Genomic DNA, 16,453 nt, shown 5'->3' with positions numbered 1-16,453 from the left:
TATTTTTCCCTTATGTAATTTTTTCGTATGAGGATTATTTAAACCGGTGAAGGCCGTATTACGCTCTTCAGCTGTTAGAGGGCGTATTACGATGTCCACCAGTGTAGTAGTGCATTGTTTCTGTTTACTAATGGAGCGATACACCTGGAGTGAGTACACTGATACAGTTGGTGCGTACTACGTAGCGCACCACAAAGGACGAGCTGCACAGTGGGTTTATCAACAACAATATCCCAATTTGACGATGCCATCTTGCAGCATGTAGAGCGGTTTCAAAAATGGTTCAAATGGCTCTGAGCACTATGGGACTTAACATCTAAGGTCATCAGTCCCCTAGAACTTAGAACTACTTAAACCTAACTAACCTAAGGACACCACACACATCCATGCCCGAGGCAGGATTCGAACCTGTGACCGTAGCGGTCGCACGGCTCCAGACTGAAGCGCCTAGAACCGCTCGGCCACATGGCCGGCTGTACAGCGGGATCCTTCAATCAGCACTCATGCAATTGCAAGTAACATGGGGACGAATCAGACGAATGTAAGAACAGTCCTTCGAGAGCAATTGTTACGTCCATTTCACTTACAGCGTGTTTAGTCCCCCTTAAACATCCCAACAACCACCACCACCACTTACAGCGTGTCCAAAACCTGGAGCCAGTTAATTATCCACCCAGAGCACAGTTTTCGGAGTTATACCTGGAACAGTGTGAAATGCATCCTACATTTCCATTCTCTGTTTTTTTTGTTTTTTTTTTCCGATGAAGCAACGTTCGGACGTGATGGAGTCTTCAACATGCACAATTCGCATGTTTGGAATGAGGATAACTTACATGCCACAGTTACTAGTGCTCATCAAATGCGGGTCTTCGTTAATGTGTGGGTCGGTATTGTTGGGGACTGTTTAATTGGGCCGTATCTGCCACGTAGGCCATTAAATGGCAGGCGCACAATTTTCTCGCCAGAGCATTGCCAGAATTGCTGGATTACGTCCCACTCCCTACAAGACAACGCATGTGGTTCCAACATGATTGGCAGGGGTGGACCTGTACCATGGCCTGCTCGATCCCCAGGTGTGTCCCCTCAGGACATTTTTGGGTGGGGAAAGATGCGCAACCTTGTTTACGCAACTGCTGTTGCATCAGAAGAGGATCTGGTTGCCCGGATAGTAGCAGCAGCAGGAACAATTCAGGATACTTCTGGGGTTTTTGCCAGTGTCAGACAGAACATGATCCGACGGTATAACATTCTTTTACGTGTCAATGGAGGCATTTTTGAATATCTACTGTAATTGAAATCGGGTTGTGTTAATTTGTTGTCTCTTGGTTATAAAAAAGTGGAAAAGTGTTCGTTGATTTAATTAATTTCTCTCCAGAGAAATCTTCCTCTACCGGTATAAATATTCCTCATAGGAAAAATGACATTAGGGAAAAATACTTGTTTTGATGTCTCTACAACCTCCCAGAGTTTCTCGGTTTAAATACTTTTCTCCCTACTAAAGCATTCTTCCAGGCCCATGTCCTACTCATGTACAAGATGGACGTACAATTCCTCAACAATCTATCACAACATCACAGATATTTTGGGCTCTGAAAATAGGATATGGACCCACGTAGCTATTAAGACGAACACAACGAATCTATCTTCTGTGCCTGACAGTAGTGTATGGACCCATAGGCCAGAGGAACTGCCGGACTGTGTGGCCGTGCGGTTCTAGACGCTTCAGTCTGGAACCGCGTGACCGCTACGGTCGCAGGTTCGAATCCTGCCTCGGGCATGAATGTGTGTGATGTCCTTAGGTTAGTTAGGTTTAATTAGTTCTAAGTTCTAGGCGACTGATGACCTCAGAAGTTAAGTCGCATAGTGCTCAGAGCCATTTGAACAATTTGACAGAGGAACTCTTGACGATATTTGGCATTTAACCACTAGTCCAGATAATAGTGGAGAGAGGCATGCTGTACTGGCTTGAAAATGGAAAGATATCTGGAGAGAACAAAATATGTTGGGGAAGATGCTTGTCCCTCCCTAATGTTACCAAGACGCAATATACGAGGGTTGTCCAGAAAGTAGGTTCCGATCAGTCGCTAAATGGAAACCACAGTGAAAATCAGAAACATTTTATTTGCCAGAGTTAGCTAAACTTTCCAGATACTTCTCTACATAGTCGCCACTCCGACGTAGACATTTGTCAGAGCGTTATACCAAATTTCCAACACCATCGTCATAGAAGGCAGCTGCTTGTGCTTTTCGATAATTCTCTACGCTGGTTTATAGCGCGTAGCCTGCGCCCAAGTGTTGTCTTCGTATCCAGCGTTTCATGTGTACAGAGATAATACTTAGGACGAGCCAATTAGGGCTGTGTTGTGGGTGATCGACCACTTCCCACTGAAAAGGCTGCAGGAGCGTCTTCACTTTCCCTGCAAAGTGGGGCTGAGTATTGTTATGAAGAAGGAAGTGCGTGGCAGTTGTGTTACGTGGGCTGCATCCATTAAGGCGAAGCCTCTCGGCGAGTCGTCCTACTTGGCGGGAGAAATCGATGTTCTGGGCACCTTTACTCACTCACAGTGCGCTCACACCTGAAAAGAACGTCTTGATGCGATCGATGGTCATACTACAGACACTACCCAACACATCTGTGCAAAGCTTCATCGGGTTTTCACTGTGGTGTCCATTTGGCGACCGATCGGAACTTACTTTCTGGACAACCCTCGTATTACCCGACTTCAGTGCATAGCTTCCAGCAGAGTTTGTAGTGACGTATAATACAGAACTGTAATATCTCCTCGGCCCCTCTTCTTCCCACCTATCCTACCGTACCTTTTCTGATTGGTGAAACAGTTTTCTATTAAAATAAACCAACGAATTTTCAACTTTAGATAAACAAAAATGAGGTGCCGATATCTAGATTGCAGGGTGAGTGTAAAATGCAAATCATCATCATCTTCTTCTTCTTCTTCTTCTTCTTCTTCTTCTTCTTCTACCATATCTGCTATACCCTCTGTCTATATGTTGAGACTAATCTCATAAAATACTTTAGCAATTTTTTACAATTTTCACCAATAGGTAGACTTACTAACGAACAAGATTTGTGTTCACAATTTATAAATATTTCAAGCAAATTGGCTGAACTGCAATGAATTAGACACCTGCCTTTGTGAAAACAAACCCATTGTCATCTAGCGGTGTGTTTCAGTCAGTGTAGACGTGACTTAATGTATTTACATAAGATTTCTTTATGCACTTCCAAATTATACTTAAGACTGCAGACAAATATAAACTTTTTACTTGCTCTTAAACATTAGTGTATTCGTAAGCTTCTTTAAGCTCCGAAACGACGAGGGCAAGATCTTATTTGCATCTTACAAACAAGAATGGAATGAGATTTACAAACTCCTTGTAGAGAGTACATAATATTTGAGAAGTGTTTTATAGATGGTTGGGGCCCGCATTCCGAAGACAATTGACAATTTTACACTCTCGGTTTCGGCTTCCCTCACATTACCAATCTTAATTCATACTCATAATTCACTTCACGTTCTTCTAGCAACAAGCAGTGACTGACAATTTCGAAGTATTGTAAGCAGTCGTTTGAAAACAACTGCACAGCGATTAAATAAACCTTACAAAAATCTATCCAGTTAATGAGGAGTTCAAACTAATCATTTCACTAAATTGTAATTACGCTGTTCGTCCCAGCAGAGGTTAGTTCCTGATCATAATTGAGACTCTTATTCGTACAATAGAATTCATCACTGAAAGTTAGGATGTAATAAACACATATATTTAACACAATATAACTCATGAGTGTATTCAATGCCTGAATAAAATTAACGTCTCACTTCGAATACACTTGAAACGTCCCCTTAGAAAAGTTATACATGACTGTGCTTAAGCTGACACACAATATTTTTAGCGCAACGCAATCTGACTTTCAAAAATCCCTACAAAAGAATGGCCCTGACTAACATTAACCTATACGTTTCACAAATCACTTACCTCACAAAAATCTTGGTTACTCGAACTACTGCAATACAGCGAGCGCCACTACTGCCAGCTAAATAAAAGATTCAAACTACGGAAGGCACTAACTACTGATAGGGATAGTTAGCAAATGAAAGATTTTAATAGAGAACAAACAATGTATTTACCTTAACCGTCATAATATATATAGCAGTTCATGACAACCATTCTTACAAATTTCAAAACTCCGCCACCTCTCTCCCCACATCCACCACTGCTGGCGGCTCAGCTCCAACTGCGCAACGCTACGCGCTGTTAACATCCAGCTGCTCAACACTACAATGGCGAGTATTACAACAATGCCAACCAGCCACTGACTGCCCACAGCACAGCCAGTGATTTTCATACAGAGGTGGTGTTACAAATAAAAAAAAAACAGCCTACTTACATACTTACCTAATAACAGGACTCGCATTCGGGAGGACGACGGTTCCATCCCGTCTCCTGCCATCCTGATTTAGGTTTTCCGTGATTTCCCTAAATCGTTTCAGGCAAAATATCGGGATGGTTCCTTTGAAAGGGCACGGCCGATTTCCTTCCCAATCCTTTCCTAACTCGAGATTGCGCTCCGTCTCTAATGACCTGGTTGTCGACGGGACGTTCAACACTAACCACCACCACCACCTAATAACAAGTCCCAGAAATACATATGACGCATTCCAGCGCCAACTTCTTCATCTTGGCGTAGCACAAATGCCCAGCATTGGATATGTAGAGAAAATCGTTTGAAGCAAAATGGTTAGCAAATGCCGATCTTAGTAGCGGCTGCTGATCTGATGCTACTCAAGTGCTTGCCAAGATCGTCAACTTGACATCATATGATGTTACGTCAAGGATAGAGTTTGTATTCCACCTCTGCTAGAGAGTCTCGGAAATTTCTACCAGCTGTTCTTAGCACCTCATCTGATGCATGCATGGATCGGTTGTAGACGGAATTTTTGATTAGCGATTAAATAAGTGATGTGTGACGTTGAGTGGATACATAGAACACTTATAAACATTGTAAGAAAACTTTGAGAGTTTATATTTTACATACTTTATCATTTGTTCTGTTGTTATTTGTCATTTGTCTGTACCTATGTTTTGAAATGCTTAACGGACTTTATAATTAGGCTGCACTAGATAATTTGTTTATTTTATTGTTTTACTACGAAACGAAATCCATACAACACAAAAAGATTTCAGCTACCGGACCAACAAGTGCACCTGTTTTCTGTAGTCGTGACGTCACGCAGATTTATTGTTTTTTTTGTTATATTAAACAAACTGAACAAGGATTGTACTGTTGACATAAACTGCTATTAATAATTTAGTGTAAGGCAATTGCCTGAATCAAGTCTTTCAAGTGGACGCCGCTTCGGCACTCACGTTGCCGGCCGGAGTGGCCGAGCGGTTCTAGGCGCTACAGTCTGGAACCGCGCGACCACTACAGTCGCAAGTTCGTATCCTGCCTCGGGCATGGATGTGTGTGATGTCCATAGGTTACTTAGGTTTAAGTAGCTCTAAGTTCTACGGGACTGCTGACCTCAGAAGTTAAGTCCCATAGTGCTCAGAGCCATTTGAACCATTTTTTGGCACTCACGTTTTGTACTTTCGAGTCTGCTGTGGTACCGTCTCGAAGTGGAAATTAGTGACTGTTGTGTTAAAATCATTTAATGTTTTCGTTGTTAGAAGCACGTACTGCGATTTTACTTCATTTTTTTATTTTTATCTCCAGTGGCAAGGATTGTTCAGAGAAAAAAAGTTCGCACCAATGTAGAAACGAGGAACTGAGCGAAATCAAAACTCCCGTTCCAAGTACTTTAGAAATGTACGAGAGTTACCACTTTTTTTTTCTTCAACAATTCTTTATTATACATGGTGAGAATTACACACACGAGAGAATGGTGTTTTATCTACACAACCTATTTTTCCACGTAATCTCCACCCCGTTCTGTGGCCTTCGTCTAGCGCGAAACAAGGACGTGCATGCCCTGTCAGTACCCATCCTCGTCCTGGCGGCGGAGCCAGTGCTTTCACTGCGCCGATCACCTCCTCATCGTCCTCAAAATGTCTTTCACGAATGGCATCCTATAATGGCCCAAACAAGTGGAAGTCCGAGTGGGCTAGATCAGGGCTGTCAAGGTGCGACCGCTATGGATGGTCTCGTCGATCGCTGCAAATCGTGGAGCTCCGCCTAACTGCCTTCTGATGACCTCACCATCCGTGCCAAACGATTACCTGTACTTCTGTCGACGCAGATACTCCATAGACTTTGCACAAGCGTTTGTGAATATTCTCCACAATTTCTTTCTCTGCAGTTGAATCATCCCCTTAGAAAAATTAAGGAAGACTGCTGGTAAACCTCTTATGTTATCTGATTTTCAAACAGCTGAGCGAAACCGAACGTACTCAGACTTTTCTCTCTTTACTTATTCCGATGAACAGTAAACTGACACACAATATTTTAAGCGCAACGCAATCTGACTTTCAATAATCCCTACAAAACAATGGCCATGACTAGCAATGACGTACACCTTTGATGAATCACTTACTTCACAAAAATCTTCGTTACTCGAACTACTGCAATACAGCGAGCGCCAATACTGCCAGCTAAATAAAAGATTTTAACTACTGAAGGCACTAACTACTGATAGGCATAGGTAGCAAATGAAATTTCCTTTTTCTGACGGATACACGTCCAGATCGTCCGCTCTTAAAATTCTGCCGTCTCTCTTCCCACATCCACCACTGCTGGCGGCTCACCTCCAACTGCACAACGCTACGCGCTGTTAACAGCCAACTGCCCAACTCTACAATAGCGACTACTCCAACAATGCCATCCAGCCACAGACTGCACACAGCACATCCAGTGATTTTCATATAGAGCGCTACGTGGCGTTACCAACATGAAAACTTAAACAGCCTACTTACACAGTGAGAAATGCAATGACGGGTCGTTGCTTGTTACGTGCATTACCTACAGACGCCATTTTCAAACTGTCCTCTAACTATGCTATGTGTCGGAAGCGACGGAAACGTGGCGCGCTCATCCAGGACACTTCAAATAATACATGTGTAACTTCTTGCATTAGTTGCATTGTTTTCGGCTGAGAAAAAAATGTGGTGCATAACTTTCTGGGCAACCATCGTAGAAGGTAGGGAAAAGTATGGACAGATATTTAGGTGCGCATTCGAGTGGCTAAATTAATAAAATGATCGACGATAACGATCAGTCTATGGAAAGTCTGTTGTTGAAGAAGCACTGCAGAAAACAATAATAGATTTTTTCTCTAACAACAATTACATACCTACAAGACAAAATTTTACCAGGAAATCGAATTACTATAGTGTGAGCAAATTAGACATCACCAGTTTAGTATTGGAGGGCAGCGTGAAGGGTAAAAATCGTAGAGGGAAATAAAGAGATGAATACACTAAACAGATTCAAAAGGATGTAGGTTGCAGAAGGTACTGGGAGATGAAGAAGCTTTCACAGGATACAGTAGCATGGAGAGCTGCATCAAACCAGTCTCTGGACTGAAAACCACAACAACAACAAGCAAATTAGACACAACTAATATACTACTTTCTTTTTTTTACACGAAAAAAATCTGACCTTTTATTACTAAAGTTGCAGCTATTTTCCGATATTTGTCTTCCCCTACAGTTTCTACAGCTCCCTCTTCTACTAACAAGGAAACCTCCCCATCGCGCCCCCCCCTCAGATTTAGTTATAAGTTGGAACAATGGATAGGTCTTGAAAAACTGAACGCAGGTCAATCGAGAAAACAGGAAGAACTTGTGTCGAACTATGAAAAAAATAAACAAAATACATAAACTGAGTAGTCCATGCGCAAGATAGGGAACATCAAGGATAATGTGGACTCAGGAGCGCCGTGGTCCCGTGGTTAGCGTGAGTAGCTGCGGAACGAGAGGTCCTTGGTTCAAGTCTTACTCTCTGTATTTTCGCAAAGTTATAATCTGTCCGTTCGTTCATTGACGTCTCTGTTCACTGTAATAAGTTTAGTGTCTGTGTTTTGCGACAGCACGGCAAAACCGTGCGATTAGTAGACGAAAGGACGTGCCTCTCCAATGGGAACCGAAAACGTTTGATCGCAAGGTCATAGGTCAACCGATTCCTCCACAGGAAAACACGCCTGATACATTCCAAACGACACTGGTGACGGCATGTGCGTCACATGACAGGAATATGTTGTCGATTGACTTCGTGTGTTTCGATATTTATTTAGGTGTAGCGTCCCCATACTACGGCGCAGTTACCTCGCATCGGACGGACTGACGGACAGATAATAATTGCCTGAAAATAAAAAAATTAAGTATTTAACTCGAGGGAAGACTTGAACTAAGATCCTGTCGTTCCGCAGCTGCTCACGCTAACCACGGGACCACGGCGCTCCTGAACTCACAGTATGCTTGATGTTGCCTATCTTGCGGATGGACTACTCACTTCCTATATTTTGCTTAATTTTTTCATAGTTCCACACAAGTTCTTCCTGTTTTCTCGATTGATCTATGTTCAGTTTTTCAAGGCCTATCCACTGTGGCAACCTATAACTAAATCTGAGAGGGGGTGCGATGGGAAGGTTCCCTTGTAAGGACGTAATTTCTTGATGTCTTAATGCATGGCCGGCCGCGGTGGTCGTGCGGTTCTAGCGCTGCAGTCCGGAACCGCAGGACTGCTACGGTCGCAGGTTCGAATCCTGCCTCGGGCATGGATGTGTGTGACATCCTTAGGTTAGTTAGGTTTAAGTAGTTCTAAGTTCTAGGGGACTGATGACCTCAGAAGTTGAGTCCCTTGGTGCTCAGAGCCATTTGAACCATCTTAATGCATGTCCCATCACCCTGTCCCTTCTTCTAGGCAATGGTTTTAATATATTCCTTCCCTTGCCAATTCAGTGGAGTAGCTCCTCATTTCTTACCAGTCAGTTTCATCCTACATTCATTTGTGGCAAAATGGTAAAGCTGTTGCCACCTGAAGGAACGACGATGGATTAAACCAGAGACATCTGGATTCATTTTGTGGAACTTCTGCAGTGAGGCAGCGAGCATAAAAAATTATGGTTGTGCATTAGAAACATTTGTGCGCTACTGAGTACGACAGCCGCCACGTGTTTGTGTGGACAGGTTCAGCCGCCGCGGCTGAGTGTGCACCTGGGCGGAAGGGCGGAGTTCCGGTGCGTGGACGCGTCGGGCTCGGTGCACCCGCAGCAGCCGCTCAGCATCACGTGGTACAAGGACGCGCGGCCGCTGCCCGGGCCGTCGCGGGACCTGCTGGTGGTGGCTAGCGTGGGCCGCGAGGACCGCGGCATGTACCAGTGCGTGGTGCGGCGGACCGAGGGCGACACGGCGCAGGCCGCCGCCGAGCTGCAGCTGGGAGGTGAGGCGCGCGCGGTGGCCGAGGCCCGCTCGCACCAGGGTGTAGCCTAGCAAGTCGCACCGCCCGGCCAGCAGCTGGCCGAAAAGCCAATGACCGTGCTCTTTTGGACATCGGATCAACTGCTCCATTTCTGCATTACGTCAATGGCTGCACATCCTTCCGACATGCTTTATACAGGGTGTTACAAAAAGGTACGGCCAAACTTTCAGGAAACGTTCCTCACACACAAATAAAGAAAAGATGATATGCGGACATGTGTCCGGAAACGCTTAATTTCCATGTTAGAGTTCATTTTAGTTTCGTCAGTATGTACTGTACTTCCTCGATTCACCGCCAGTTGGCCCAATTGAAGGAAGGTAATGTTGACTTCGGTGCTTGTGTTGACATGCGACTCATTGCTCCTCAGTACTAGCATCAAGCACATCAGTACGTAGCATCAACAGGTTCATCACGAACGTGGTTTTCCAATCAGTGCAATGTTTACAAATGCGGAGTTGGCAGATGCCCATTTGCTGTATGGATTAGCACGGGGCAATAGCTGTGGCGCGGTACGTTTGTATCGAGACAGATTTCCAGAATGACGGTGTCCCGACAGGAAGACGTTCGAAGCAATTGATCGGCGTCTTAGGGAGCACGGAACATTCCAGCCTATGACTCGCGACTGGGGAAGACCTAGAACGACGAGGACACCTGCAATGGACGAGGCAATTCTTCGTTCAGTTGACGATAACCCTAATGTCAGCGTCAGAGAAGTTGCTGCTGTACGAGGTAACGTTGACCACATCACTGTATCGAGAGTGCTACGGGAGAACCAGTTGTTTCCGTACCATGTACAGAGAGTGCAGGCACTATCAGCAGCTGATTGGCCTCCACGGGTACACTTCTGCGAATGGTTCATCCAACAATGTGTCAGCTCTCATTTCAGTGCAAATGTTCTCTTTACGGATGAGGCTTCATTCCAACGTGATCAAATTGTAAATTTTCACAATCAACATGTGTGGGCCGACGAGAATCCGCACGCAATTGTGCAATCACGTCATCAACACAGATTTTCTGTGAACGTTTGGGCAGGCATTGTTGGTGATGTCTTGATTGGGCCCCATGTTCTTCCACCTACGCTCAATGGAGCACGATATCATGTTTTCATACGGGATACTCTACCTGTGCTGCTACAACATGTGCCTTTACAAGTACGACACAACATGTGGTTCATGTACGATGGAGCTCCCGCACATTTCAGTCGAAGTGTTCGTATGCTTCTCAACAACAGATTCGGTGACCGATGGATTTGTTGAGGCGGACCAAGTCCATGGCCTCCACGCTCTCCTGACCTCAACCCACTTGACTTTCATTTATGGGGGCATTTGAAAGCTCTTCTCTACGCAACCCCGGTACCAAATGTAGAGACTCTTCGTGCTCGTATTGTGGACGGCTGTGATACAATACGCCATTCTCCAGGGCTGCATCAGCGCATCAGACATTCCATGCGACGAAGGGTGGATGCATGTATCCTGGCTAACGGAGGATATTTTGAACATTTCCTGTAACAAAGTGTTTGAAGTCACGCTGGTACGTTCTGTTGCTGTGTGTTTCCATTCCATGATTAATGTGATTTGAAGAGAAGTAATAAAATGAGCTCTAACATGGAAAGTAAGCGTTTCCGGATACATGTCCACATAACATATTTTCTCTCGTTGTGTGTGAGGAATGTTTCCTGAAAGTTTGGCTGTACCTGCTTGTAACGCCCTGTATACCCTCCGCTGCTACTGCTGCCACCTGGTGGAAATTTCTTTGAAAAAGATCTATGTAATTAAGGTGTCCCACTAAGGAGAATCATGGTTATTATAGTTTTCATGCACTGGTATTTTTGAAAATACACGAGTTATCATAAAGTATTTTACGAGAGTCACTCCTAATGAAATGCACACTATTTTTTTTAAATCCATTTATTATTCTACATGTTTGAAAGTTTTACACTGTGTAGATTCATCCCTTAGGAACAATATTTTCATTTCTCCACATAATTTCCATCCCTCTCAACTGCCTTACGCCATCTTGGAACCAGCGCCTGTATGCCCGCACGGTAAAATTCAGGACCAACCTGTTGGAGCCACTGTTTCGCAGCGTGCACATGGGACTCATCATCTTCAAACCTTGTTCCACGAAGAGAGTCTTTCACTTTCCCAAAGAGGTGATGATCACATGGAGCCGGGTCAGGACTGTGAGGCGGGTGTTTCAGTGTTGTCCATCCGAGTTTTTTGATCCCTTCCATGGTTTTTTGACTGGCATGTGGCCGTTCATTGTCGTGCAACAGCAAAACATCCTGCTTTTGCCGATGTGGTCGAACACGACTCAGTCGAGGTTGAAGTTTCTTCAGTGTCGTCACATATGCATCACAATTTATGGTGGTTCCACTTGGCATGGTGTCCACAAGCAAGAGTCCTTCGGAATCGAAAAACGCCGTAGCCATATCTTTTCCAGCAGAAGGTGTGGATTTGAATTTTTTTTCTTGCGTGATTTTGCATGATGCCACTCCATTGTTTGTCTCTTCGTGTCTGGTGAAAATGATAGAACCATGTTTCATCACCTGTCAGAATTCTTCAAAGAAATTCATCTCCACCATTCTCGTACTGTTCCAAAAGTTCGCTGCACACCGTTTTTCTTGTTTCTTTGTGAGCTACTGTCAATATCCTGGGAACCCACGTGGCACAAACCTTTTTTAACGCCAACACTTTCAATATTCTAGAAACACTTCCTTCCCCTATCCCAACGTAGCGTGACAATTCGTTCACTGTGATGCGTCTGTCAGCAGTCACCAATTCGTTAACTCTCTGCACATTATCTGGAGTGCGTGCATTACAGGGCCTGCCGCTGCGAGGACAATCCTCAATATTGCCGTGGCCGCTTTCATCTTGTAACCTGCTTGCCCACCGGCTAACTGTTATGTGATCGACAGCAGCATCTCCATACACCTTTTTCAACCTCTTGTGGATGTTTCACACTGTCTCGTTTTCACAGCACAGGAATTCTACGACAGCACGTTGCTTCTAACGAACGTCAAGTGTAGCAGCTATCTTGAAGACATGCTGTGACGGCGCCACTCACGGGAACAGGTTGAAATAAGTTTGAAAACAAGCGGGAAGGATGTATCTACACACTGTAATACTTTCACACATGCAGAATGAAAACTGTATTTTTACAAAAATAGTGTGCATTTCTTTTTGAGTGACCCTCTTATACAAATTCCCCTACGTTTGGAGTTGTAACAATGGTGTAACGGTTTGTATTTTCGCACCTTCTCCGAGAGGTAACATGAAACTACATTGGTCTTTGATGTCTTCCATCGTTTTAGTTGTTTTATATAGAGCGTGATTTACGATCTGCTGGAGTTTTAACCATGGCTCTCGCAACATTTTGAGGTTTTAATTGTATATTTTCCTTTCATTTTTACGTATGATGCTGCTGACTATCTGGAACTTCTGCAAACACTTATACTCTCGTGTCTCTTTGAAGACATACACGGAAATATGATTGTTTGATAGGAGTCTAAACCATTTCTCTCGCGTGTATTCTATCGGAGTACAACGTCGTGACAGCTGAATGATAACCTCTTTAGTATTATTCCTATAAATGTTTGTGCTTGTATCAGGTAAATTGAAGATCTCCACTAATTGAATACTACAGATTTCCGCTTTGCTCACTTCCAGTAATCTCGTCGTGTTTCTCAACGTAATTAAGTTTCCCTTGTTATCTCATAACCTCCTCACCCTCCAGCTCACTCCCAAATATGTCTCCTGGAAGGAGGGGGAGAGGGAGTGAAAATGGGATATGGGAATGGCAAACGGCTGCTGATCGTAATATTTTGTTCAAATAGTCGGAAATACGAAAGCTCTCGGTGGTGTCTCTTAAAATGAAGATAAACACCACGGATAGTGATCCATTCCTTGGATCGTTCGATGATTACATTACGCTATGCGACTAATTTGCTGCTTTTCGAAAGCAATAGGCGGTGAAATGACTCAGGATTGGAGAATCTTTCGTTTATTTTCCGTATCATCTGCAGTAACAGAATAAAAAACCATTGCACCTGCAATCACCACAGCCTACACACTTGGCAAGATGCGCTAAATGTTGTGGAAGGAAACTGACAATGAATTTTTCAACAGAAATATTCCGTTATTTGCCTTAACCTACTCAGAAAAACATGAAACTGGAAAGTGAGATGGGGTTGTGAAGGCCCACTGACACTGAACGAAAGTCCAGTGCCTTAACAATTGCGCCATCTCGTTTGGTATAACTTCAGAGTCCTTGTGAATAAGTGCAATAGCAGGCAGCAACCTGAGGGTTCATACTCGACTTTACTTCACTGTATTATCATATAATTAACTAATCCGCCAGGTTAGCCGAGAGCGTTAATGAGCTGCTTCCTGGACTTGGGTAGGCGGGCCGGCCTCGGATCGAGTCCACCCGGCGGCTGAACGACGGAGGCCTGGATGCGGGTTTTAGGCGGTTTTCCACATCCCACTAGGTGAATACCGGGCTGGTCCCCACGTCCCTCCTCAGTTACACGGCTCGCAGACATCTGAACACATTCACACTATTCCATGGATTACACTAGACACACATGGTTGGGGTACACTAATTCCGTCCCAGGGGTACGGGGAGGTGGCAGGAAGGGCATTCGGCCACCCTTTAACCTAACCTTGGTGCATCCGATTAACCATACCGACCCTGCGTCATTCCGAGCAAAGGGCACAAGCAAAAGAAAGAAGAAAGAAAGATTATCATATAATTAACTCCACTGCTGCGAAAAAGTTAACGGTGAAATAGATAAAATAACATAACATGTTAATTATCTGTTGGAACTGAAGGTACGGGAGCATGTTGCCAGAGGTATCCCAGTCGTTTCCCAGTCGTCGAAGAATCTTGGACGCCACATAGCGTGAGGTCACCGTGACTATAGGGACGAAGGTGCTGGCCCCGCAATATGAGGCACCTGAAGCCACGGAAAAAGGCAGTGCATGTCACTCAGCTGTCAGCTGCTGAGCATGTGGTGGTCTTTACAACGTGATCGGGAGACAGCTTTTGGGTGCCGTCCTGTTTTTGGAGCCCTGAAGAAAGACATTCGTGGCCCTCGATTTGCTTCGGACGAAGAGGTGCACACCTCACTACAGTCATAGATCCGTAGGCAAACGAAAACGCGTCTCCGAGGTGGCACTGACCATCTTGTCTCAATAGTGGGATAAATGTACTAATCGTTATTACTTTCGAAATAATAAACAGTTTACTTACTTTTTTCCCATCTGTCTCGTTTTTATATGAATGCCTCTTATATGATGTCCGACTTTTCTTCGAATGTAAGCCCTCCAAATTCCAGCAGTATACCTACCCGTGACGCACAGCGCCTCTCTCATAGTGATAGCCACTGGAGTTTATTGAACATGCAACACCCTCGCGCTCCCTAACGGACACCGTTATGAAACGCGCCGCTCTTCTGTCAATGTGACTTGCTAAAGGTCCCATATTGATGAACAGTTGTCAAAAATCGGTCAAACAGGTATTTTGTACGCCACTTATTTCATGGCTAAATTACAATTCCTTAAAATATTTCCAATGAACCTCAGCCAGTCATCTGCTTTTCGAATAGTTACTTCGTCTGGTTTTTCCAATTCTGATCGTTCCGGATGATTAGTCCGAAGTATTGTACGATAGGTACGGTTCCGAGTTATTTTTCGTCAACGATGCAATCGAACAGCAACGGCCCTCTTAGATGATGTATACGTATTACGTTACATTTATCTACGATCGTTGTTGACTGCCGGTTCCTACAGGGATCACCAGTTATTACACAGGGTGAAGCGAAATTCACGCACTCGGGCTTCGCAGCGCGACTCCTCACATGCCAGTGATGAAAAGAAAGTCCCTCACAAAATTTCGTCTGGCGAGTATATCCGGTAGAAAAAGGACAAAGTGTGTCAACTGGCAATACTCTAACAACATGTATGGTAACTACCTCACACTGCACATTTTACGTGCTGCACAGTTGGTGCAGTGAATAGAGTTTTGGTTAGCATGCAGGAGGTTGAGAGTTCAATCGTGGGTTGGGGTGCATTTTTTTTATTTGCTAATTTCATTCTGACATTTCATACAGTAGTATACACCGTTTCTTGTGTCACATGTACCCTAAATTCACAACACTTTATAACACTGGACACAACAAAAACGTGGTTAGACAAATAAGAAATAGACAGTTCAGACAATTAATGGACCATGGTGGTAATAAAAATAGTAATCGAGTTTGGACAATATTCGCAAAGCATGTAGCTAGTCCTACTGGCAACGTAAGGCCCTAACGAAATGTAATGGACCTGAACGAGGCAAGAATAATAGTTGGTACTAATCTATATGACCATCAGAGGAGGATACAAAGAAAACAGGTTTCGCTTCGAGTAGAGGAAGTGGTGCGAATAAATTCGAGCCCACGTCGTGGAAATGGCATCTCTCAAAGCTGACTATTGTTCCATTTCTACGATTGTCGTATGTAAGTTCACTTGTTTTCGAGAGGACTTCCTGCAATCGATGTTGACGATTAAGTAGCCAGATACCGTACCACTTGGACTACATTTACCAAATAAAAAACATATTCTTGAACACAGGATCGAACCCTCGACCTCCTACATGTCAATCCAAAACTCTGTCCACTGCACCAACTCTACAGCACAACTCAGTCGTAGCGACAGGCTAGTTACGATACATGTGGTTACAGTGTTGCCAGATTGCCACTCTTTACCGTCCTTTTTCTGCCGAATGTATTCCTCGTGGGAAATTTTGTGACAGACATTTTTTTATCGCTGGCATGTGAGGAGTCGCGCTGCGAAACCCGAGTGCCCGAATTTCGCTTGAGGGGCTTCGATAAGTAATGCAACACTTTTTTCTCAAAGCAGGTTATTTATGTTCTGGATTCCAAAACAACACTCATTCCTAACTCTTTCGCTTACGAAACACTATTTTTCAATATAATCTCCGTTAAGTGCGACAGCCGTACGCCATCTT

At 44.2% G+C, this 16,453-nt stretch overlaps 1 protein-coding gene across 1 annotated transcript in view; it reads left to right on the top strand.

Moving 5' to 3' along the window:
* The window catches only part of LOC126267877 (Down syndrome cell adhesion molecule-like protein Dscam2), a 1,296,028-nt gene that overhangs the window by 567,753 nt on the left and 711,822 nt on the right, over positions 1–16,453 (top strand). Inside the window, exon 6 of the mRNA XM_049973186.1 lies at positions 9,148–9,400. Within this exon, the coding sequence (XP_049829143.1) occupies positions 9,148–9,400 (253 nt within the window). The remainder of the gene's footprint in view (positions 1–9,147; positions 9,401–16,453) is intronic.

The sequence above is a fragment of the Schistocerca gregaria genome, chromosome 4 (assembly GCF_023897955.1).
Source record: "Schistocerca gregaria isolate iqSchGreg1 chromosome 4, iqSchGreg1.2, whole genome shotgun sequence".
Lineage (NCBI taxonomy): Eukaryota > Metazoa > Arthropoda > Insecta > Orthoptera > Acrididae > Schistocerca > Schistocerca gregaria.
The sequence above is the reverse complement of the archived record's forward strand: the minus strand, read 5'-3'. Positions and strand labels throughout refer to the sequence as shown.